Source organism: Barbus barbus, assembly GCF_936440315.1.
Source record: "Barbus barbus genome assembly, chromosome: 10".
Taxonomy (NCBI): domain Eukaryota; kingdom Metazoa; phylum Chordata; class Actinopteri; order Cypriniformes; family Cyprinidae; genus Barbus; species Barbus barbus.
In genome coordinates, this window is record NC_136738.1 from 3,134,675 (window position 1) to 3,159,206 (window position 24,532).

The 24,532-nt window shown below is 38.5% G+C and overlaps 1 protein-coding gene across 2 annotated transcripts in view; it reads right to left on the reverse strand.

The window, feature by feature from the left end:
• Nucleotides 1-22,076, reverse strand: part of LOC306876106 (fibronectin-like) — a 34,908-nt gene extending 12,832 nt beyond the window's left edge. For both annotated transcript variants that reach the window (XM_079427031.1, XM_079427030.1), the window contains exons 1-33: nt 21,775-22,076; nt 21,455-21,580; nt 21,145-21,282; nt 20,913-21,044; nt 19,851-19,988; nt 19,415-19,573; nt 18,269-18,466; nt 17,990-18,172; nt 17,097-17,273; nt 15,192-15,347; nt 14,978-15,106; nt 14,628-14,771; nt 12,587-12,708; nt 12,284-12,452; nt 11,922-12,107; nt 11,655-11,783; nt 11,080-11,169; nt 10,786-10,986; nt 9,494-9,772; nt 8,708-8,971; nt 8,526-8,620; nt 8,158-8,326; nt 7,939-8,025; nt 6,568-6,831; nt 6,377-6,471; nt 6,009-6,177; nt 5,792-5,878; nt 3,597-3,860; nt 3,414-3,508; nt 3,062-3,230; nt 2,845-2,931; nt 1,735-1,926; nt 1,020-1,292 (exon numbers count right to left, since the gene is read on the reverse strand). In XM_079427031.1, the coding sequence (XP_079283157.1) occupies nt 1,020-1,292; nt 1,735-1,926; nt 2,845-2,931; nt 3,062-3,230; nt 3,414-3,508; nt 3,597-3,860; nt 5,792-5,878; nt 6,009-6,177; nt 6,377-6,471; nt 6,568-6,831; nt 7,939-8,025; nt 8,158-8,326; nt 8,526-8,620; nt 8,708-8,971; nt 9,494-9,772; nt 10,786-10,986; nt 11,080-11,169; nt 11,655-11,783; nt 11,922-12,107; nt 12,284-12,452; nt 12,587-12,708; nt 14,628-14,771; nt 14,978-15,106; nt 15,192-15,347; nt 17,097-17,273; nt 17,990-18,172; nt 18,269-18,466; nt 19,415-19,573; nt 19,851-19,988; nt 20,913-21,044; nt 21,145-21,282; nt 21,455-21,580; nt 21,775-21,904 (5,296 nt within the window). In that variant the 5' untranslated portion in view covers nt 21,905-22,076. The remainder of the gene's footprint in view (nt 1-1,019; nt 1,293-1,734; nt 1,927-2,844; nt 2,932-3,061; nt 3,231-3,413; nt 3,509-3,596; nt 3,861-5,791; nt 5,879-6,008; nt 6,178-6,376; nt 6,472-6,567; nt 6,832-7,938; nt 8,026-8,157; nt 8,327-8,525; nt 8,621-8,707; nt 8,972-9,493; nt 9,773-10,785; nt 10,987-11,079; nt 11,170-11,654; nt 11,784-11,921; nt 12,108-12,283; nt 12,453-12,586; nt 12,709-14,627; nt 14,772-14,977; nt 15,107-15,191; nt 15,348-17,096; nt 17,274-17,989; nt 18,173-18,268; nt 18,467-19,414; nt 19,574-19,850; nt 19,989-20,912; nt 21,045-21,144; nt 21,283-21,454; nt 21,581-21,774) is intronic.
• Between the last annotated feature and the right edge of the window lie 2,456 nt (nt 22,077-24,532).

The following is a 24,532-nucleotide window of genomic DNA, read 5'->3' on the forward strand; positions in this document are numbered from 1 at the left end:
CATAAATTATATTAGGAAATCATATAATATTATTGAACTGAATTAGGCTATATTTTCAGGTTTCATTTGACTTTTAGTTCGTTTTAGGTTTTATATTGATATGTTCTTTTGTCATTTTTAATTTAGCTTTATTTTTATTTCGGTTTAATACTTATTTTAGTACTTCCACTTAAACTTGAAGTACTAAAACACTTTATTCAGACATGACCCTCTAGTTTTATAGCTCGTTTAAAAGCCACTGGTAGAGGAAAGAGTGAGAAAATGAGAATCTGTTTATGTGAAAGCAGACTTCACACAGTCTGATGCCATGTGGGTCTACACATCAGTTTTTTTCAGTAAAAAGAGAGTGAGGAAGAAAGAGACACATAAGGAGTGGGGGAAGAGTATGAAAAAGAAGGATAAAGTGCTGAAACAAGACACCGCTTCTTTCCTCAAATCGGCTTTCAGACCGGGATATGGCTGCCATATGTACTTGAACAAAGAAATACTGTAGCAACAAAGAGCAGGAATGTTCAACAAGTATGAAGGCACAGATTTACTGCACATTCATCTGGGTCACAGGTCATTTCAGTTCTTTCTTCATTTCTAGTTCATGTGTTCAAAATGTAAAAATGTAACAAAATAATAGTACTAGCTAACCACCACTTAAAGGAGCATTTTTTTTTTTACTTTATTATTTTGACTTCCCATTAACATCCAACTCTGTTTTCCCCGTGTTTTTCATATACCCATACATATATAAGTTTGGGGTCAATAATATTTTTTTTTTATTATTTACTTAAAAGGTGACACTGAAGGCTGAAGTAATGACTGATTAAATTCAGCCATCACAAGAATACATTACATTTCAAAACAGATTTCAAAGAGAAAACCATTATTTTTAACATTTTTTTATTTTAAGAAGTCCTCAACAAAGACATGTTTCTGTCAGATTTCGGTCTCTAATATCCTGGAGACACTGTTCAGAAATTGTGTCCCTACAAGTATAGTTAGACACACACACATACACAAACTCTTACCTGTTTGCTGGGTGATGATGATGGGTTCGCTCTCTCCATTTTCTGTGACTGTGGTGACGGTTATGTCATAATCAATACCGGGCTCCAGACCATGCACAGTATAAAAGCCTGTTGTGGGCTCCACAAATTCAACAAAGATTGGGACACTGTCCCCAGCAGCCAACACAGTGATGCGGTAGCCGGTAACGGCGGTGGAGTTAAGAGGACTCCAGCTGAGGCCGATAGTGGAGTCAGTGGCGTTGATGAAGCTAAGGTCAGTTATTTTGGGCACATCTGGAGGAGAGAAGGTACCAGACACCCGACACAGAAAGATTGGGTAAGTCATCTGACCAGAAAACCTTCATGGTTCATATAGTGAATATTGAACCATGGAGATGAGTGTTAGGAATCTGTGATTTGTTAGGAATTCATATGACTTTAATGCCATTGTTTCATAAAACTGACCAAAAATGAGAGATGAAATTGAGCTCTTATATTCTGTTTGCCAAAATAGTCTGATAAGGATTAATGCTGACAACAGAAACATATGTTTTATTGAAAATGACTGAGAAAGCAATGTGTATTCAGTAATTTCTCTGTATTTAATGTCTCAATAGACATTAAAAGCAAGTACTGCACTGATTACAATACACATGCTTTCCCAGTTTATGCATAGTTACTGATATAAAATTGAGGTGAGTGGTGATTTGCGATTCAAAAAACCTCTAATACCTACCCGGCGTCACAGTGGTGGAGACAGGAACACTCTCCATGTCATCCTTCACAGTAACCACACTGACATTGTACTCCACTCCTGGACTCAGATTCTCCAACGTGCACGAGTTTTGTCCTGCCTTCACAAACTCCTGTATAGAGTTCCCTTGTTGCCCATTGGTGGGAGTGCAGGTCACCCTGTAGCCAGTGATGTCTGCGGGAACAGAACGTGTGTTACCAAGGGAAGACCAAGCAGTAGATTTGCGTAGTGAACACATGAGCTCATTTGAGAAAGGACAGAGCATACTATCATTACACAGTGTTCCTGCATTTTATGACTTTTCATGGAACCTTTTAGTTGTTAGTATGCAATTGCTGGAACATTGGGATTTATGCGTTTGGAACATTATAAACTAGTTTGATTGACTTTATTGATAAAGATCGGCATAAAATAATGAATCTCTCACAAATCAATTTGTTGCTGATGAAATATTTAGCAGAGTATATATTAAAATATATATTATATTATATGTATTATAAATAATTAGAATTATTATATATAAAAAGACAACAAGTTTGGGATCAGATCACAAATACAGTAAAATGAATAAGAGAACAGTAAGGGACTTTTCAAAACATCAATTTATATTATCAAAAATACAGTGAAAAACGGTATTATTGTGAAATATGATTGCAATTTAAAATAATTGCTTTCTATTCTAATATATTTTAAAATGCACTTTATTCCTGTGATTGCAAAGCTGAATTTTCAGCTTCATTACTTCAGTGTCACATGATCCTTCAGAAATCATCCTAATATGCCGATTTGCTGCTCAAAAAACATTTCTTACTATTAACAAATGTGGAAAGTTGTGCTGCTTGATATTTTTGTGGAAACTGTTACACTTTTTTAGGATTCTTTGATGAACAAAGTTAAAATGATCAGCATTTTATTATATAGTATACAAAGTAATATGTCCTTCGTGTCAATTTAATGTGCCCTTACTAAATAAAAATATTAATTTAAACAAACAGAAGTGTATATCTGAACAGAAGTGTATTTGTTTTTAAAGTTTAACAAGCACATATAAAACAGGATTTATTCTGTTATGGGAAATATATCGGTACTAACCTGGGATTTTAGCATCGTTCCATTGAACCGTCAGCTCTCCAGTGTTCGGATTGGACTCCAGGTTCAGATCCGTGGGTGGAGAAAGAGCTGTAGACAGATAGTCATAAGACAGCTGTACAACTCCACCAACAGTGTGAGAAACATCTCTCTCACACGTCCACATCTTCAATAAGCTCAATAAAATAAGGACAGAAAAATGCTGTTTGTTCACACTTACGAGTGACCACGCGTCGAGTGATGGGGTTGCCATGCTCATGACCGTTGATGACCGGCTGGACGCTGTAGGTGTACTCAACTCCAGGAGTTAGACCTGAGATGAGGATACTTCCAGACTCTGACATCATGTCCCTTGGAGCTTCTCCTCCTTGGCTGGGCCTCACGGTCAACTGCACAGCACAATTAGAGAGTAAGAGTACACACTGTGCATTGAGTAATCGTGGCTGAAATGTGTGTTTGAACGTGAGAGAAGAGAAGAATATCAAAAGACAGTTTCTCAAGACAACGGCCATTAAACCAAGAGTGATTGCCTATAGCTGTGCCAAAACAGCTCTGGCATGTTTCAACGGTACCTTGTATCCAATTTTAGGCACAGGGGTCCAGGAGACAATGATGGAGGTGTCTGTGACATCAGTGCTGAAGTAAGGAGCATTTCCCATCGGCTGAACTGAAAGCCAGAAAATACAGGACTATTGCTTTAGTACGCTTTAAGCAAATGTATTTGGAACTTAAAAAAAAGAAAAAAAGCAGCTCACGTGTGGTGAAGGAGGCGAGGGACCCCTCACTAAGCACATTGCCTCTTTCTGCATGCAGAGTGGCAGTGTACTCAGTATCAGGCTGCAAGTTGATGAGTGTGTACTGCGACATACGGGCAGGAATACGCAGCTGTTTGGGGTTTGAGCCCTCGACAGTCAGGAAAAGTCTGTAACCTGTGATTTGAGCCCTAGGAGCTGACCAGATGATCACAGCACTGTCTTCAGTAACGTTAGTGAAATGAATATCAGTGGGTGGGTCGGGCTCTGTGAAGAGAAAGATTATATTATAGTGAATAATTCTTGAATTAAAATTCATTTTAGTCATTTTTTTGTAAATATATTATGCAATGTTGTTTCTCAAGCAGACTTAGAAACTGTTTTTTGGTATTATCTAATAAAAATACTTAAACATCCTTTAAATATTTTTTATAAGATGAATGTAACTTAGAATAAAAATGTTACAGTAAAGCATGCTACGGTATATTATAAAAATAATAATTCTTGAATAAAATTCATTTTACTCTTTTTTATTTTTATTTTTTTATAATCTTATGTAATGGTGTTTCTGAAGTAAATAAGTAAAACATTTTCTGTATCACTTCACTCCATTCACAATATTTCATAGTCAGGATTTTTGTCTTATATATAAAATGCAATATTTATACTTGTGTATAATATTACAAGTCATCATCTCATAAAATGTGTATAAGAATATTTACATACTTTTACTGCAAACCAAGACAAAAATGCTGACAAGAACATATTGTGAAAGGATAATTGCTTTCTGTTTTAATATATTTTAAAATGCACTTTATTCCTGTGATTGCAAAGCTGAATTTTCAGCTTCATTACTTCAGTGTCACATGATCCTTCAGAAATCATCCTAATATGCCGATTTGCTGCTCAAAAAACATTTCTTACCATTATCAAATGTTGAATGTTGTGCTGCTTGATATTTTTGTGGAAACTGTTACACTTTTTTAGGATTCTTTAATGAACAAAGTTAAAATGATCAGCATTTTATTATATAGTATACAAAGTAATATGTCCTTAGTGATGAAATTAACAGTTGGATGTGCCAGAACTTTCTTCAGTTAAACAAGGAGAAAACTGAAGTCATTGCATTTGGAAACAAAGATGAAGTTCTCAAGGTGAATGCATACCTTGACTCTAGGGGTCAAACAACTAAAAATCAAGTCAGAAATCTTGGGGTGATTCTGGAGACAGACCTTAGTTTTAGTAGTCATGTCAAAGCAGTAACTAAATCAGCATACTATCATCTCAAAAATATTGCAAGAATTAGATGTTTTGTCTCCAATCAAGACTTGGAGAAACTTGTTCATGCCTTTATCACCAGCAGGGTGGATTACTGTAATGGTCTCCTCACCGGCCTTCCCAAGAAGACCATTAGACAACTGCAGCTCATCCAGAACGCTGCTGCCAGGATTCTGACTAGAACCAGAACACCTGAGCATATCACACCAGTCCTCAGGTCCTTACACTGGTCTCCAGTTACATTTAGGATTGATTTTAAAGTACTTTTACTTGTTTATAAGTCACTCAATGGCACATGACCTAAATATATTGCTGATATGCTCACTGAATATAAACCGAACAGACCACTCAGATCATTAGGATCGAGTCAGTTAGAAATACCAAGGGTTCACACAAAACAAGGGGAGTCTGCTTTTAGCTATTATGCCGCCCACAGTTGGAACCAGCTTCCAGAAGAGATCAGATGTGCTAAAACATTAGCCACATTTAAATCAAAACTCAAAACTCATCTGTTTAACTGTGCATTTGTTGAATGAGCACTGTGCTATATGTCCGAACTGACTGCAATGAATTTTATGTATAATTATTTTCTTTAAATTTATTTTAAATCAATTTCTATATAATTTTAAAATTCCTTGTTTTTATTATTTTTATTTCCATGTTTTTATTGATTTTTAATGTCTTTCACTTTCTTTTATGTAAAGCACTTTGAATTACCACTGTGTATGAAATGTGCTATATAAATAAACTTGCCTTGCCTAGTGTCAATTTTGATCAATTTAATGTGCCCTTACTAAATAAAAATATTAATTTAAACAAACAGAAGTGTATATCTGAACAGAAGTGTATTTGTTTTTAAAGTTTAACAAGCACATATAAAACAGGATTTGTACTGTTATGACAAATATCTCGGTACTAACCTGGGATTTTAGCATCGTTCCATTGAACCGTCAGCTCTCCAGTGTTCGGATTGGACTCCAGGTTCAGATCCGTGGGTGGAGAAAGAGCTGTAGACAGATAGTCATAAGACAGCTGTACAACTCCACCAACAGTGTGAGAAACATCTCTCTCACACTTCCACATCTTCAATAAGCTCAATAAAATAAGGACAGAAAAATGCTGTTTGTTCACACTTACGAGTGACCACGCGTCGAGTGATGGGGTTGCCATGCTCATGACCGTTGATAACCGGCTGGACGCTGTAGGTGTACTCAACTCCAGGAGTTAGACCTGAGATGAGGATACTTCCAGACTCTGACATCATGTCCCTTGGAGCTTCTCCTCCTTGGCTGGGCCTCACGGTCAACTGCACAGCACAATTAGAGAGTAAGAGTAAACACTGTGCATTGAGTAATCGTGGCTGAAATGTGTGTTTGAACGTGAGAGAAGAGAAGAATATCAACAGTTTCTCAAGAGTACTTTCACATGTGTCTTACAACGGCCATTAAACCAAGAGTGATGGCCTATAGCTGTGCCAAAACAGCTCTGGCATGTTTCAACGGTACCTTGTATCCAATTTTAGGCACAGGGGTCCAGGAGACAATGATGGAGGTGTCTGTGACATCAGTGCTGAAGTAAGGAGTATTTCCCATCGGCTGAACTGAAAGCCAGAAAATACAGGACTATTGCTTTAGCACGCTTTAAGCAAATGTATTTGGAACTTAAAAAAAAAAAAAAAAAAAAAAAAACAGCTCACGTGTGGTGAAGGAGACGAGGGACCCCTCACTAAGCACATTGCCTCTTTCTGCATGCAGAGTGGCAGTGTACTCAGTATCAGGCTGCAAGTTGATGAGTGTGTACTGCGACATACGGGCAGGAATACGCAGCTGTTTGGGGTTTGAGCCCTCGACAGTCAGGAAAAGTCTATAACCTGTGATTTGAGCCCTAGGAGCTGACCAGATGATCACAGCACTGTCTTCAGTAACGTTAGTGAAATTAATATCAGTGGGTGGGTCGGGCTCTGTGAAGAGAAAGATTATATTATATTATAGTGAATAATTCTTGAATTAAAATTCATTTTAGTCATTTTTTTGTAAATATATTATGCAATGTTGTTTCTCAAGCAGACTTAGAAACTGTTCTTCCTGTTTAATACTCTGTATTTTTGTCTTGTTATTCAGTATAAATATCTAAACATCCTTTATAAATATTATGTTTTATAAATATTAGATTATGAACTGAATAATTCTTTAAATTCATTTTTGTAAATGCATTATGCAACATTGTTTCTCAAACAATTTTGCAATAATTTTCTTCTGTTTAATAGTCAGTTTTTTTGTATTATCTAATAAAAATACTTAAACATCCTTTAAATATTTTTTATAAGATGAATGTAACAGAATAAAAATGTTACAGTAAAGCATGCTATATAAAAATAATAATTCTTGAATAAAATCCATTTTACTCTTTTTTTTATCTTATGTAATGGTGTTTCTGAAGTAAATAAGTAAAACATTTTCTGTATCACTTCACTCCATTCACAATATTTCATAGTCAGAATTTTTGTCTTATATATAAAATGTAATATTTATACTTGTGTATAATATTAAAAGTCATCTCATAAAATGTGTATAAGAATATTTACATACTTTTACTGCAAACCAAGACAAAAATTCTGACAAGAAAATATTGTGAAAGGATAATTGCTTTCTATTCTAATATATTTTAAAATGCACTTTATTCCTGTGATTGCAAAGCTGAATTTTCAGCTTCATTACTTCAGTGTCACATGATCCTTCAGAAATCATCCTAATATGCCGATTTGCTGCTCAAAAAACATTTCTTACTATTATCAAATGTTGAAGGTTGTGCTGCTTGATATTTTTGTGGAAACTGTTACACTTTTTTAGGATTCTTTGATGAACAAAGTTAAAATGATCAGCATTTTATTATATAGTATACAAAGTAATATGTCCTTAGTGTCAATTTAATATGCCCTTGCTAAAAAAAAATATTAATTTAAACAAACAGAAGTGTATATCTGAACAGAAGTGTATTTGTTTTGAAAGTTTAACAAGTACATATAAAACAGGATTTGTACTGTTATGACAAATATCTCGGTACTAACCTGGGATTTTAGCATCGTTCCATTGACCCGTCAGCTCTCCAGTGTTCGGATTGGACTCCAGGTTCAGATCCGTGGGTGGAGAAAGAGCTGTAGACAGATAGTCATAAGACAGCTGTACACCTCCACCAACAGTGTGAGAAACATCTCTCTCACACACGTCCACATCTTCAATAAGCTCAATAAAATAAGGACAGAAAAATGCTGTTTGTTCACACTTACGAGTGACCACGCGTCGAGTGATGGGGTTGCCATGCTCATGACCGTTGATGACCGGCTGGACGCTGTAGGTGTACTCAACTCCAGGAGTTAGACCTGAGATGAGGATACTTCCAGACTCTGACATCATGTCCCTTGGAGCTTCTCCACCTTGGCTGGGCCTCACGGTCAACTGCACAGCACAATTAGAGAGTAAGAGTAAACACTGTGCATTGAGTAATCGTGGCTGAAATGTGTGTTTGAACGTGAGAGAAGAGAAGAATATCAACAGTTTCTCAAGAGTACTTTCACATGTGTCTTACAACGGCCATTAAACCAAGAGTGATTGCCTATAGCTGTGCCAAAACAGCTCTGGCATGTTTCAACGGTACCTTGTATCCAATTTTAGGCACAGGGGTCCAGGAGACAATGATGGAGGTGTCTGTGACATCAGTGCTGAAGTAAGGAGTATTTCCCATCGGCTGAACTGAAAGCCAGAAAATACAGGACTATTGCTTTAGCACGCTTTAAGCAAATGTATTTGGAACTTAAAAAAAAAAAAAAAGCAGCTCACGTGTGGTGAAGGAGGCGAGGGACCCCTCACTAAGCACATTGCCTCTTTCTGCATGCAGAGTGGCAGTGTACTCAGTATCAGGCTGCAAGTTGATGAGTGTGTACTGCGATATACGGGCAGGAATACGCAGCTGTTTGGGGTTTGAGCCCTCGACAGTCAGGAAAAGTCTGTAACCTGTGATTTGAGCCCTAGGAGCTGACCAGATGATCACAGCACTGTCTTCAGTAACGTTAGTGAAATGAATATCAGTGGGTGGGTCGGGCTCTGTGAAGAGAAAGATTATATTATATTATAGTGAATAATTCTTTAATTAAAATTCATGTTTGTAAATATATTATGCAATGTTGTTTCTCAAGCAGACTTAGAAACTGTTTTTTGGTATTATCTAATAAAAATCCTTAAACATCCTTTAAATATGTTTTATAAGATGAATGTAACTTAGAATAAAAATGTTACAGTAAAGCATGCTACGGTATATTATATAAAAATAATAATTCTTGAATAAAATTCATTTTACTCTTAAAAAAATATATATATATATATTTTGTAATAGGATTTTTGTCTTATATATAAAATGTAATATTTATACTTGTATATAATATTACAAAAAGTCATCTCATAAAGTGTATAAGAATATTTACATACTTTTACTGCAAACCAAGACAAAAATGCTGACAAGAAAATATTGTGAAAGGATGTTTTGCCATTTTTACTGGACAAGAAGACTGTATTGATTTAGAAACCTATTTTTTGCTGCATTGAAAAGATCTTTTGTGGTTTTCTTACTTGTGGCTTGCTCTCCAACCAGCGGCTCGCTCTCTTCCCCTGATTTGAGAGCAAAGATGAAGAAGCGATAGAGGGTTCCAGGCTGGAGGTGTGTGATCTCAGCGTAGGCGTTCTGTGTCACTGGGAAGGGGAGTTCTCTCTCGACCAACCCATCTGGACCCACCTCACCCACAGACACACGGTACCCTGACACCTCTGTGGATGGTCCGGTCCAAGTGATTGTGATCTTTGAGTCAGTCACTTCAAAGAACTGCAGATCGGTTGGAGACGGAACTTCCTCTGAGGGTAGAAAACAATATTTTTTCTTCTTTCAGACTACCATGGATAAAGTTTCATGCTATCCTTTTTTTTTACCTCTTGAGTCACAAAATCTGATTCTGACCTTCCTTTGAAGGGCTTAAGTTTATTGTAGCCTCTCATTCAAACATGGCAATCCATGCGTTTACTATTCTGTAAAACATGCTCATCTAAGCAAAAGAATTCAGACATCCAACCGACAGACCAGCCGGCCTGACAGGGAAAGAATAATAGGCTTTCAAGACTGTTTGTTTTAAAACCAGCCATGATGTTTCACCATCAAAACCTAATTGCATGTGAAGCTAAAATGTTTGTGGAACCATTTTTGCAGCATGTGCATCATCAAGATTACGTAGAAGAACCAGAGCATGCTATAAAACTCAATGTGGGTAAACACCAAACAAACGTCTACTCATTGAGACCCAGACAGTTTTGCAAAGTTGCAATGTTTGCTGATTTGCCAGATCAGGTTGAAACAGTCAGACCTCTGAAATGTTCTCCCAGCAAGTCCCCATAAAAATCAAGATCTGCACTTTCGACATATTACCCTATAAGGGATTCACAGGCGTTTGGACGCACACTAGCTGACTCAACTCAAATGTGATCTTATCTTTGGGCTGCCGGACAAAATACCTAAATCTACTCTAAAGAAAACCACAAAAGACATTTATGGCTTGATGACATCATGTTATGTTTCCACTACACTACAGAGACCAAACCATTTGTTAAATGGAAGTTATTATCTTCAGATGTATCCTGACACACATCTGAGGTCAAGTAACCCATCTCTTCTCTAAAAATGAGGGTGAATCTCATAAAAACCTATCAAGAACAGATCTAGATCGTAATTCACCCTAAAAAACAAAATAAATATAAAGTTATATATAATAAAACGGAAGCCTGTTTTAGGAACTTTTTTTTTTTTTTTGCATTGTCACCTCATAACAGTTAATTATGTGTTTTAATTTCCCTTTTTTCAAGATTCACCCACATACCTGCCAGTGGTTCCCCAGCAGTTGTGACCTGAACAAAAATAGGTTCACTCTCCAGATTCTCTTCCACTGAGTAGATGCTGATGTTATAGAGCAGACCGGGGCGAAGGTCACCCAGGGTCACTGAGGTGGCTGTGTTAGGCAGGTTCAGCTCAGTGCTACCAGAGCTACCCTCTTCAGATGGTGTGTAAATCACACGGTAACCTAAATAAACAAGACATACATTTGTGTACAACTTGTGTATACAGTAGGTCACATAAAGGTTTGTTTTACTACAGACTAAAAGCCTGTGCTTACCCGTGATGGGAGCCTCAGGTTTAGACCAGCTGATGATCATGGAGGTCTCCCCCACATCCTCCACTTCATGATCAGAAGGAGCATCAGGAGCTGTGGAAGCACAAGCCCAGAAGATCACATCGTCACATAGTGAAATACTTCAAGTGAGAGTATTTGTCAACAAGAAATTGACTTCCTATAGCACTCAAATGTTATTTACTTTATTTAATCCTTTTATATATTATATTAAACTGTATATTACGTAAGCAAATGAGCTTGACGGCAACATTAAAATTTTGTCTATCATCATATTATCTTTTTTTTTTTATTAAGATGAACATGAATACATACAAGGCTATATCTTACCTGAAGAACATTTCTAAATTTAATAGGGGTGTTTTCGGGGGCATGCATTTTAAGATTCTTCCTAAAATCTTTCTAAAAAAATGTAATCTCTTACTACTGAATATTTAGTGCACCCAGAAATATGTCAAGTCATATATGGCTCATCCAAGAGGGTTTTATAGGATTAGAAAGAGGTCAAAACAGTCAATGGGGACCAAGAAAAAGCGGAAAGACACAGAGGAAAGGTTTACCTGTGGTCTGGGAAGTAGTAAGGATCAGGTTAGGTTCTCCTTCTCCTGTCACTTCATACACATTTACAGTGTACTTCCGTCCTGGGAGAAGTTCACTGATGTTCACGGATGTAGCCGTATGAGGAAGGTCTGGAAACGGATACTCAAGTTAGCAGGTATTGCAAATATAGGCGCATTCCACTTCTACAAATCAACTGTGGACATTTGAGGTTTGCTAGTCTCAGCTGACTAAAATAAAAATGCCAAACTTGTGATGCACATACTGACCCAAGACCATGGGCTGTCCGGTCTGCCCTCCCTCCTCACTCAGCTCATATTCCACCCTGAATCCAGACACCGTGTCGGATGCAGAAACCCAAGAGATGACGAAACTGCTGGAAGTGATCTCAGTCACAGACTCAGAGGTGTCCACCATCGGAGGAGGCGGGGTGGTCTCTCCCTCAGTGGGTGTCACTAGGGAAGAAACAGACATGACTTCCAAACATTTGGATACAATAAATCCCATTCAAATTACAGAGTCATTCAGGAATTAATTATGCTTGGAAACTGTGTGGTTTTATACACAAATACATGTGCATAAACGTTTAGTAAATGAGACCCGTAGCCATTTACATCGTTGGATGACTTACATGAGCCATGCACAGTGGAGAAATCAAAGCGAGTGGTTTCTCTACGTCCAAAACGCAGGATGCTAATGAGTTGACCCTCATAGGTGACTCCTGGCTTTAGTCCAGCAATGGTGTAGGAGTTCAGATGGCCTGGAATAGTGACCTCCATCCATCGGATATGGGTGTTTTTCTGTTAAAAAAACGATTAGGTTGCAGCTCAACAGACTCCCATAAGTTTTATGAGATAAATAACCCCTCTAATGCAATCAGAACTCAATTTCGTTTAATGAGCAAAGGTCATACAGCGTCACAAAAGAGACTCACCGGTCTCCATTTGAGTATGTACTGTGTGATGTGTTCGGAAGCTGGGACATTCCATTGGATGGGGTAGGAGTTGGGCTGGTTGCCAGACTCTGATATAATCACCTGGACAGGACGATGACCACCTGATAAAGATATATAAAAGATATTCAGTATTTGAATCATATTTCCAGCCAAGAGCACCTATATCATGCTAATACTCTAAAACAACAATTAGAGTATTTGAACAATGTTTCCACAACTGGCATTCTGAGAATAAACAAAGATGGCCTAAAAATACATTACGGTTGTTAGAGGTGTTCTAGGAAAGAGAAAAAAATGTTTGTGTGTTCTGGTTCTTTTGGGAAACGCTGAAATGGGAAACGTAGCACTAGCCTGTGAGATTCTTACCACAGATTCAGCACTGAGATATGAGGATGAGAGGACCACCACCATCTCTTTTAAACCTTTAAATCCAGCAGACAAACTGCTTCAACAGTACCAACGGTTCTAAAACCCCCAGCAACTTTTCTGAAGTGGTAAATATCTATTATTTACACAACAAATTTCTCAAAACTGTATATAAAACTCTTTTTTTCTTCAAGTGTCTTGCAGCCTCATAAGGCAATATCCCCAAATTGCTTCTGATTTCAATCTGGTCCTCATTTTTCCAAATTACTGCCATGAGGGTAGTCTACACACCACTTAAAGTTCACTTCGTCTGCATTACGTTCCGCTAGCCTGCACCAGCTTCACCCCCACTGTTCCCAGCCTTCTCACAGCTGGACGCCATTACTCCCTACTGGATATTGCTCTGGGGTTGCTTCCACTCTCTGAGCAAAGGGATCAATTCTGACCCCAACAAGCTCTTATAAAAAGGGAAAACTTTATTAATGCAGACCTTGTTGGATTTTGTGGTGGAGCTTTGTGGTTCTGTATAAATACAAATAATTCACAAATTTCGTTTGGGCTAAAAAGGATTGGATTTTTTATAAAAAAACAGTGTGTGTTTGATACTGTAGTTATCATTAGGGTTGGCAGATGCAACCAAAATATTGTACTTTTATGTCACGGTAACAGTATAAAATCTAAGTATATATCATTACATAACTAATGTTAAAAATATTGTAGTCAGAAAGATTTGTCAATGATTAAAAGAGACCGTAAAATATTTATGATGCTACCCCAAAAAGGACAACAAATGCAGCTTGTAAAGATCACATAATTTTCCAACATTCTAGTCACTAATAAATGTATTCAATATATGAAAACCAGGTTTAGCATGGCACAGCATATCAAAATGATTTTTTTTTTTTCGTTTAAATAGTAGACTCTCAAATTTCTACCATCATACTGTCCAGCCCTACTTGTCGGTTTTCCTCTACAAAAGTTTGGAGACTTGAGGCAACCATTAACAATGGAAACTACATAATCGCTAAATGACTCTACAGATGCTGTGCAAGCAGAAAAAGTAACAGGTTTGGTTGAATTTCAAACTTATTCCTAGCACAGGACGATAGAAAGTCAAAAGACAAACAAACAGTGCCAAAAGGGCTGTAGGGGGTGATTGAGACAGCTGTGTTGATTGGGTGTGTGCTCTTCTCCATCCACAGAACTTCAAAAGAAGGCACAGGCCCACCCAAATCAAGGTGTGGATGAGGGCATCTTAAAACCAACATCCTTGATTTCAAACGCTGCCAGAGGACGAGCATTTGTTGAAGTTGTAAAAGAAAAGATCACAAGGAAGAGCGAACTCTAATCGCCACTCCAACAAAACACCTGGGAGAAACGGCAAACAGCACTCTTGCTCTCAGTAAACATCTGGAAGCCTTTGACTTCCAAATCTCTCCTCTCCCCACCCATGCCCACAAGACTACTTATAGCAGTATACAGCATGACCCACATACTGTGTGTGTGAGTGTGAGTGTGAGTGTGTGTGTGTGTGTGTGTGTGTGTGAGTGTGTGTGAGAGAGAGAGAGAGAGAGAGAGAGAGAGAGAGAGAGAGAGAGAGAGAGAGAGAGAGAGATAACATGTGCCCCATAAAAAAAAAATGCTGTTTACTCACCAGAGAAAGTATGCTGAGGCTCACAGCTCAACTCTCCGATGCCATTTCCATAGCAGGAACATCTGTAGTGGATTCCCTGAATGAGTTTGTCCCAGGACTCTCCAATCTGATAGAAAACTCTAGTCTCTGGCTCCTGGCACTGATCTGGAAATGGAAATCGGAGTAACACGCTCATTATCCAATCATTAGTTCGGTCATGGCTAAAAACAAGGCTAAAAACTGCTGATCCCAAGGCTCCAATTTGGAAGAAAAGACACTCTAATTGTTTCAAGAAATGTTCATTTAAGCAAATGAAGACAAATGTCTCATTTCAATTCTAATTGATGAAATCCTATAAGCGGCCGGCTCACCGATAGCGTCACACTTCCAGCGTCCACGGCCTTGACCGAAACAGGTGCAGTTCATCATGTAGCCTTCGTCGTGCCGTTTAGTAAAAGTCTGATTTACTTCATAGGTCAAATTATCCACAATGCACTGGTCTGATGATGAAAAGACATATGTACATATGAATGATGCATAACTTCACATTCATTACAAATGGGAGAGAGAAATTACAAATCTCACCTTTGAGTTGAGAGTAGGCGATGCAGCTCCATTCTCCACGGCCATTGCCCACACATGTACAGCGCATCATGTGACCCAGAACATCATGGCGTCTGTCCCATTGATCACCCACACGATACATCACACCCGCACCAGTGGTACACACCTCCTCACGGGCTGATGGAAACCGATCAACAAGCATTTTAGTAAACTGCCGAAATAGTTTTGCACAAACCTGCAGATCTTTAAATTCTCCTCAACTGTCCTGCAAAAAAACACTAACCAAACTTCAAGACTGTTCAGCCAATGAGACAAGCATATAGAATCCGTCATAGAACAAGAATAAGCATGAAGTACAGCAGGAGCCATAATGGATCAATAGGAACTTGGGGGATTGGCAACTATAGCTTTTAAATTAAGTACTTAAGTCAAGTTCCATTTATTTATATAGTGATTTATACAATACAGAATGTTTCAAAGCAGCTGCACAGTAATAAACAAGAAAACAGCAGTATTAATGTTCTTCAGTTATGAAAGGAATACAATTTAAGCCATACATCAGCTCTAAAAAAGGCAATAGTGTCATTAGTCAGCTCAATTTAGCTCAGTGTTGTTTCAGTTAAATTCATGTTGCATTAAGTTATAACTAAAGTTCATTAGTTATAAAGCAAAATCAGTTTAACTAAAAAGCAGCTCTACAGAAGGAAATAGTGTCATTATTCAACTCAGTGTTTAGTTTATCTTAGTTTAATAATAGTGAAAGTTCATCAAATTATGAAACAAACTTAATTTAGCCAAAAGTAGCTCTACAACATTAGAGTGTAAATTTTGTATGAGGCAGAAAAACCCAATCTAGTTAACTGAATTGTTTTTAAATGGCATAAAGAGATCAGTATAATTAATCAGTTAAGCAATTTGGGGGTCAATTAGGGTCAAACAGCTAAAACTCAATCCTAATGTCCACAGATCCACAAAGCTCAAGGCAGTTCCTCACAATCGGCTGTATTGTTTTAACTGGGATATCTCTGATTGGTGTATCTGGTTAATAAAAGAGGACGAGAATGAGGAATTCTCTCCAGGGTTAAGAGTGGAGGAGGCTACACAGCTGCCCTGGAGAGCAGCCAGAAGTATATGCTCCACTGCCAACCAGACTCTGGTCCAAAGCCAAGCTCTCCTCCGTCTGCAGCCCCGCACAGCTGAAGGGCCACGGCTATCACAGAAATGCGTGATTAAACAATAGCTGAAACTTCAAAACTACCCACGTTTTGCACATTCAGTGCAGTAAGTAAAACCTACAAATCAAGATATTACTTGTACTGAAAACCAAAACAGTTGATGTGTGTTAATGGTTCCTGTGTTGAGACAAGAATCTCTATCCCCCTACAAAACAAACACGACAGGGCAACACAAAAAACAGCTCTGGTTTCAATCCATGTCAGATCACTGAATCCCACCAATCTCAATAAACTCCCCAGGGTTTGCCTGGCTCTAACTGGCACCGTGGTGACAGAGACACCCATCAAAGCGGAGTCAGAAGGAGGCGTTTATGTAAATACAGCGGAGTGATCTTTTGTTTCACATAGTTAACATCCTGTTATCAGATCTCCTCCCACACAGACCACAACGCAATTGAAAAAGCTGCAAGACGCATGTAATGACACTTATTTTATCTATTCAGTCTTTTTGCTAATATGCCCGAAGTAAGGAAAAGAATGGGACCTGAAATGTGATGTTTAAGAGAAGCTGAAGATAAAATGATGTGCTCAAGGCACGTTATTAAGTTCCACGATAGTTAGAGGGCTAAAGTGCTTTCTTAACATTATAATTCTCCATTTTCCTATGTTCCAAGCTCCTGTCAAGTCGCAACCTGCTACTCTCTTTCCCTCTGGCTCCAACATTTATTGCTAGTGTAAAACTGGCACTTACCATCCATGGGACAGAAGCCAAACCGCTGCTCTTGGTCATAGTTATAAGTTGTGCCGCACCATTTCATGCCATCTCTCCTGCCGTCAGCGGTGCAGTCAGTGTAGTTACGGCCATTGTAAAGGAACGGGAAGTGACAGAGTGCACCATTGGAGTTTCCCCCTCTGGTTGTGATCATAACTAAAAAAAGTAAGATATTTACTGGTGAAAAACATCAGCAGTTTCAAGGAAAAGTTTTAACTTCCAATAACTTTATGACAGAAACAGTCACCCAAGGCTTTGGGGTTAAGTGCCTTTCTCAAGAGTATAAGTGTGATGGTTTAGCGCTCTTTCAGGGCTCAAAACAACAAAATTTGAATAACCAGCCTTGATAATGTTGATATGATAGATATCTGAAGATTTTTAAGCTATGCATGGATTTTTTTTTTTTTTTTTTTAAACACACTAGATATTTAGTTTGATTCAGATATTTTAGAATTACACTACCATGTAAGAGGGGGTTTTTTTTGGGGGGGGGGGGGGGGGGTAAATACTTTTAATAATTAATATTTTTATTCAGGATGCATTAAAGTGACAGTAAAAACATTTATAATGTTACAAAAATATATATTACATATGCTGTTCTTTTAAACTTTCTATTCAAAAAAGAATGCTGAAAAATATTAAACAGCACAACTGTTTTCAACACTGATAATAATAAGAAATGTGTCTTGAACAAATAAGCATATTAGAAAGATTTCTGAAGGATCATGAGACACTGAAGACTGAAAATTCTGTTTTGCCATCACAGGAATCTTTTTTTACAGTTTTTTACTGTATTTTTTTAATCAACTAAATGCAGATTTGGTGAGCATAAGAGGCTTCAGAAACAATGTGTATACGGTTTATAAACTTACCATTCTTGCTGGTACAGAAGGAGTACTTGTAGTCTTTCTCAAAGTCGGATGAGGTGCTGCACCAGAGCTGCCCATCACTGCGTCCCTCAGACGTGCAGGAGTAGAACGTTTTCCCCATGAACACAAAAGGGAACACACACGGCTGGCCACCTGAGCTCCCACCATACACCTGGGACTGGCTCTCTGCATACACACACAAACACGACATTAAAACATGACATACAAGCCCAGAATTCAATCTAAATGAACACTGGTCATTTGATTGACAATGACACTAACCTGACTCTTCACAGCGGACACCGTTGCCCAAGCATGTACACAACATCTGTTTGCTGCCCTGGGTCTTGATCCAGCGCATACCCAGGGTGTAGGAAACACCTGCGTCTGTCAGACAGGATCCCTCCGCAGGGTGTTCAGGCACCGCCTGTGGCTGGAACACCCCAGGCTGGACATTGGTCACCACACGAGACCCAGTACCTAGTGCACAAAATAACACATGAGGATACATATTTTGTTTCAACCAGGCAGCCGGGGCCCAGTAGGGAGCCTCTACAAACATCCAGGGGCATACCAAATGAACTTTAAATAATTTACATTTATTTATATTAACAATCTTAACTAAAATGCTAAAATGCACTAAAAATAAAAGATATACAGCTCTCAAATTAAATAGATTGGACATCATGATATTCAGTCACAAGACACTGACGTCCAAAATGAGCCACTCATATTCGATTTGAGAGCATCATTTCAAAACACTTGGTAAACAGGACAAATTTCACAGTTATAACAAACTTGATTTTAGTGAGGGTTTTTTATGAGCTTGACAAATGTGGTCACTATGAACTGTCACATAAAAATGAACTGTGTGAAGATTCTTCAAAAATAACAGCATGGGTTTGGAAATACATGAGAGTAAGCAAATAATGATTTTTATTTTTTATTTTTAGGTCAGTGTTATTTAAGTAGCCTACTATTCATATACTACTACAGTATTTTGAATTAACTTTTACATTTTAACTGATTTTTTTTTTTTCCAATTAATATCTAGGGGGAAGTCGTGGCCTAATGGTTAGAGAATCAGACTTGCAACCCAAAGGTCACAGGTTCGAGTTTCAGTTTCAGGGATTGTAGGTTGGGGGTGTGAATGATCAGCACTCTCTTCCACCCTCAATACCACGACTGAGTTGAGACCCTTGAGCAAGGAACCCCCAACTGCTCGTCGGGCGCCGCAGCAAAAAAAAAAAAAAAAACAATGGCTGCCCTCTGCTCCGGGTGTGTGTTCACAGTGTGTGTGTGCACTTGGATGGGTTACATGCAGAGCACAAATTCCGAACATGGGACACCACATGTCTACACATCACATCCTTTCCTTTTATATAGTATACAGCTTTATTTAAATGAACAAAAATGTGAGCTTTTTACCCAGGCTAGTGGTGTGCAGTGATGCATGTCTCTCGCATTTCCACTCTCCACGTCCATTTCCAGTACACAAACACTGTAGCACATGTCCGCGAGAATCTGTCTTGCTCCACGTGTCTCCAATCCGGTAAGAAGTGCGTGTGTCCTGGTCGTTACAGCGATCTGTGATGCACACACAAACGTACAAAGCATATGTTTCTAATCAGAATCATGTTGCGGTTAACTCTTCTAAATAAACCCTTTTTTAAAAACACAATAAGGTAAAATCTTTCCCTCTCCTACCCAGTTTATAAAGTCCTTGTGCTGAAGCCAGAGGGTTTAACTGCACTTTTTGAGTGGATAATTAAAGTGAAATCGAGTTGGACAGATGGGAGATTGGGAAAGGGAGTTTTGTGTGGTTTGGACTGTTGCACAGTTCTAAAAAGGGTGGAGTTCTTACTTCTGGATGTGCATGTAATACGTCCACTTCCTTCTCCCAAACAGGTGCAGTCCACGATCATCCAGTCTTGGTAGGGTTTCTCCCAGGTCTCACCAACCATGTAGGATGTGCCAGCAGCATTGTCATAACAGCGCTCCGCTATCACAAAAAAAATGGTTTTAATAATATGAAGATGTTAATACTATTACTTACATGATGCATCGCAGTTCCTTTCCATCGTGTCCAAAACCACTATAATTAAAGAGCCGATTAAATCACTTTATGATTGCAGTTTTTTGCCTGTGTCAACAGATTTCATACTGAAACGGGCAATTTACGTGGGACACACTGAAGGGCTAGACCCTTTTAAAAACAAAATAGCTGATCGGTTGCATCGCAGCCATGAACCATGACTTGCTACTTACAAGCTACAGGTGGGATTAAGGGGAGGAACATTCTTTTTCTAGAAAGCATTTGATTGGACAAAAATCTGTAGTGCATGATGAGTCATCAATAGTTTTGATCCGTTTTAACAGAAGTGAAAGTTCATTTAAAAGCATACTATCATATTTGTGACCCGGGACCACAAAACCAGTCATAAGTCGCTGGGGTATATTTGTAGCAATAGTCAACAATACTGTATGGGTCAATTACTGATTTTTCTTTTATGCCAGAAATCATTAGGATATTATGTAAAGATCATGTTCCATGAAGATATTTAGTAAATTACCTACCGTAAATATGCATGTCAAAACTTAATTTTTGATTAGAAATATGCATGGCTAAGGACTTCATTTAGACCGCTTTAAAGGCGATTTTTTAAAATATTCAGATTTTTTTGGCACCCTCAGATTCCAGATTTTCAAATAGTTGTATCTCGGCAAAATATTGTCCTATGCTAACAGACCACACATCAATGAAAAGCCTATTTATTCAGCTTTGAGATGATGTATAAATCTCAGTTTTATAAAATTGACCCTTATGACTGGTTTTGTGGTCCAGGGTCACATATATCATAGCAAACACACAGACAAAAAGCCACAAAATTCACATCTTGATGGGTTTTTCAATGCTCTAACTTACCAACAGGTTTGCAGGTCCACTCTCCTTTTCCATTTCCCAAACAGACGCACTCCAGCATGTAGTCTCCAGTGTCATGGGGTCTCCTCCATGTGTCTCCAATCTTGTAGGAGTGCCCACCCTCATGACAGCGGTCTACAACAGAGGCCAAGTAGGTAAACAGCAGCACAACTCCAAAAAGCGTAATTTCCAAAGTGCCATTAAATACAGTGAAGGAAAGTTCCAGTCTACCCACTCCCAATGGTGCAGCTGATTTTCCCTCGGCCAGAGCCAATGCAAGTGCAGTCCCAGATCATCCCGTCCTTGGGCCTCTCATAAGTCTCTCCAACCCGGTAGGAGCGAGCGTTGACTTCATCATAGCAGGTTTCCTCAGCTGGGAACAGACATGGACTTTGTTCCTCATACTATTCAGAGTTAACACTTCAAACTTGTCAAATGCAAAAATACATTTACATGCATATAAATAGTTATTAATTTAATCAAGTAAGGAAACATTTATCCAGTTCTGTGCCCTTAACAGACAAATCCAATGTAAGAGGACTCACCATCAGGCTTTGATTTACACTTTATACCAGAAACTCCATGACAAGTGCAGAGCAGTGTGCTGCCCAGATAACTGCGCTCCCACTGCTTTCCAACTCCATAAAGCTGACCATTCTCAATACAGCCATCTGCAGAGGACACAGTAAAACTATTCTGAGCTCTACAATATTTTAAACTTTCTCAACCACGTTTGCACAAAGAAAAATAGTATCCTTAGTGCACATTTTCCAATTAACCATTTGCGTGCGTAAAAACAACAGTAAGAATCTAAATTGCTAATTCCAATGAATCAAAACAAAAATAAACATCTAGGACTGCATACCTTGGGATACGGATGACACAGAGTGTTCCCGAGCTTGTCTCCTATGTTTCCCCGTTCCTCTCGGCATACACTGCACAGTCCAGGCGAGCAAAGCCACCGCCAACGCCGTGCCCAACGGACCACCGGTCATTTTCACAGGTGAGATGAAACACAAGTATACCGACAGTTAAACCTTCCTTTCCTAACAATGGAGGCTCGAGGAGACGCGGTAGTACCCTGGCTGAGGGATTCAGATTCACCACAGCCTCTTCAAGTCTCCAAGTTCCCCGTTTCTCTCCCTGTGCGTCCTGCCCCTCCTGCTCTCGCACGCACCTCTGCGGAGCGCATTTATATGACCTCCACATTCCGCCCTGGAGGAGGAACTACCCCTGCACACGCGTACGAGAGCCACACAGACAGACACCCAATCTGAAGCTCGCTTTTTGCGTACAAAGTTTAGGATAATAATTAATTCAAAGCGAATAACCACGGTCACCTTTTGTTTTATAAATATTGTTGTGTCTCTAATCTAATACGCCAGTGTTAATGGCCCAAATCTGTCCGTTTAAGGAAGCCTGTGAGACTGTCCTAATCTAATAGAGATCATGCTACAGTTGGAGTGCATAAATGTCCCATGTCCCATTCACAGATGGTTCAGGGCGCTGCATCCATCTGAAACCAATTAGACAAACTCTTAACTTTAATAAAACTTTCCTGGTGGTAAAATAAAGTCATTCTCACTTTACTGTCACTCTTAGAAAGAAATTAAGATTGAAAGAGGACTCATAAAACAGATGTAAGTGGAAAGTAAAATACTTTCTTGACTTTAACTTTAAGTAGTCTTTCTAGCTAGCCAGGTGGCTGAAATTTGAATATGTTAAAGAGATAGTTCCACTACACCCAAAAATGAAAAATTGATGTTTATCTGCTTACCCCCAGGGCATCCAAAATGTAAGTGACTTTGTTTCTTCAGTAGAATACAAACAAAGATTTTTAACTTAAACTGTTGCAGTCTGTCAGTCATATAATGGCAGTCAATGGGACCCACGGCTTCAAAAAAACATACACAGACAAAACCAAATTCAACCAAACTAATGCGATCTGTCGTGCGTATACGTCACTCATTGTTTAGATCACTTCTGCACATGCGTCTACTCTGCCAGATCACGTTGACGCTTCATGCGGCGGCTGTTGTGAACGCGCTCAGGACAGTTGGACATTGCGGTGGATCAGAGGTAAAAAATTATATAAGTACTGTTCAGTTTCTTGCACAGACTGATTGTTTTGTGTCTTAAGACTTCAATGTATCATCACGAGCCGCAGGGTTTAATTTGGTTTTGTCTGTATATGTTTTTTTTTTTTTACTTTCAAAACCGTGGGTCCCATTGCCTGCCATTATATGACTGACAGACTGCAACGGTTTGAGTTAAAAATCTTTGTTTGTGTTCTACTGAAGAAACAAAGTCACCTACATCTCGGATGCCCTTGGGGTAAGCATATAAACATCAAATTTTCATTTTTGGGTGAACCATCTGAGATCTTCTAAAGTTTCAAGACCCTGGGATATTCCTAAATCTCATGGACCACTTGTAAAATACCTGCAAATGCATATATAGAGGCCTAGTGCAGCCACTTTGACCTTTATAAATATCTTCCCAGCTGGACTGAAAATTCAATATGTCATCAGTAATATAGAAAAAAAACATTGTTTTGTTATAAACATTGCTCATTGTTTTATTTTTTTTATTTTTTTTTATAGGCTGATATTTGGGCTGATTTAATCATGTTAATGGCTAAACACATTGGCAATTGCCAAAAAAATATATACTGTATATACAGATTGCATTGCTAAATATGTTCCAAGTTAAAAACCAAGTTAAAAAAGCTTTCTGTGTTTGGAATAATCATGCCACCATGTAGTTCAATTCTTCAAATGATGAGAAGAGACAAATTGTCGCTTAACAGATGATTCAGTGATTTCCAGGCCAGATGTTTGGTTTGACTCATGCTTTACTCTGCATGTCTCCCCACTTCTCCCTCCGCTGTCGTTCTTTACCCTCCCCCAAGATGAGTGTAATCTATGCTTATGAGCTGATATGCAAAATATCTCTTTCTCTTTTAATGGGCTTATAAATACTTCTGTCCACAAAGTTTTAACGACATTTTGCTCTTTAAACATCTCAGGTAATCCAGTTTTCTGCTTTGAATTTGAATGACTCTCTCAACATGTTGTTCTTGTGGTTTCTCATTACAACCCATCTTGTCATCAGTGAGGCACATGGTCTGTATGAATCAGTTTTGATTTTCCCAAAATGTGGCTATTTATGAGCACAATGTTGAGGTTTGTCTTGTTGTGCTTTGGTTTCTCCGGATCTGAAACCACTGCCAGTAGTGGGTGGCAAATATGCTCTTGTTGGGGGAGTTTTGTGGAAAGTAGAGAGGCTTCAGTGATTGAACCTAAATCTGCTGCGTCATGGAGGTGAACGCACTAAAGTAAGAACCCAGGAGATCTGACTCCTCTAACAAGGGTCTGTATATGTGAGCACATCTGACTGCATGGGCGGTGACTCAATGGATGACTCAAAGCCAGTCATCGTGGCTTTGATATACTGTATTGTGTATACTGTAGCTGCACAACAATATTCCAGAAACAACCATAGTATGAAAATGTTGACAGATGACAGACAGTTGACAAATGTGTTCAGGAAAGTTATTAAGTTTTCAAATAAAACTAGCTGGGAATTGTTTAAATGGAGATGATGCATAGAGAGATAATGCC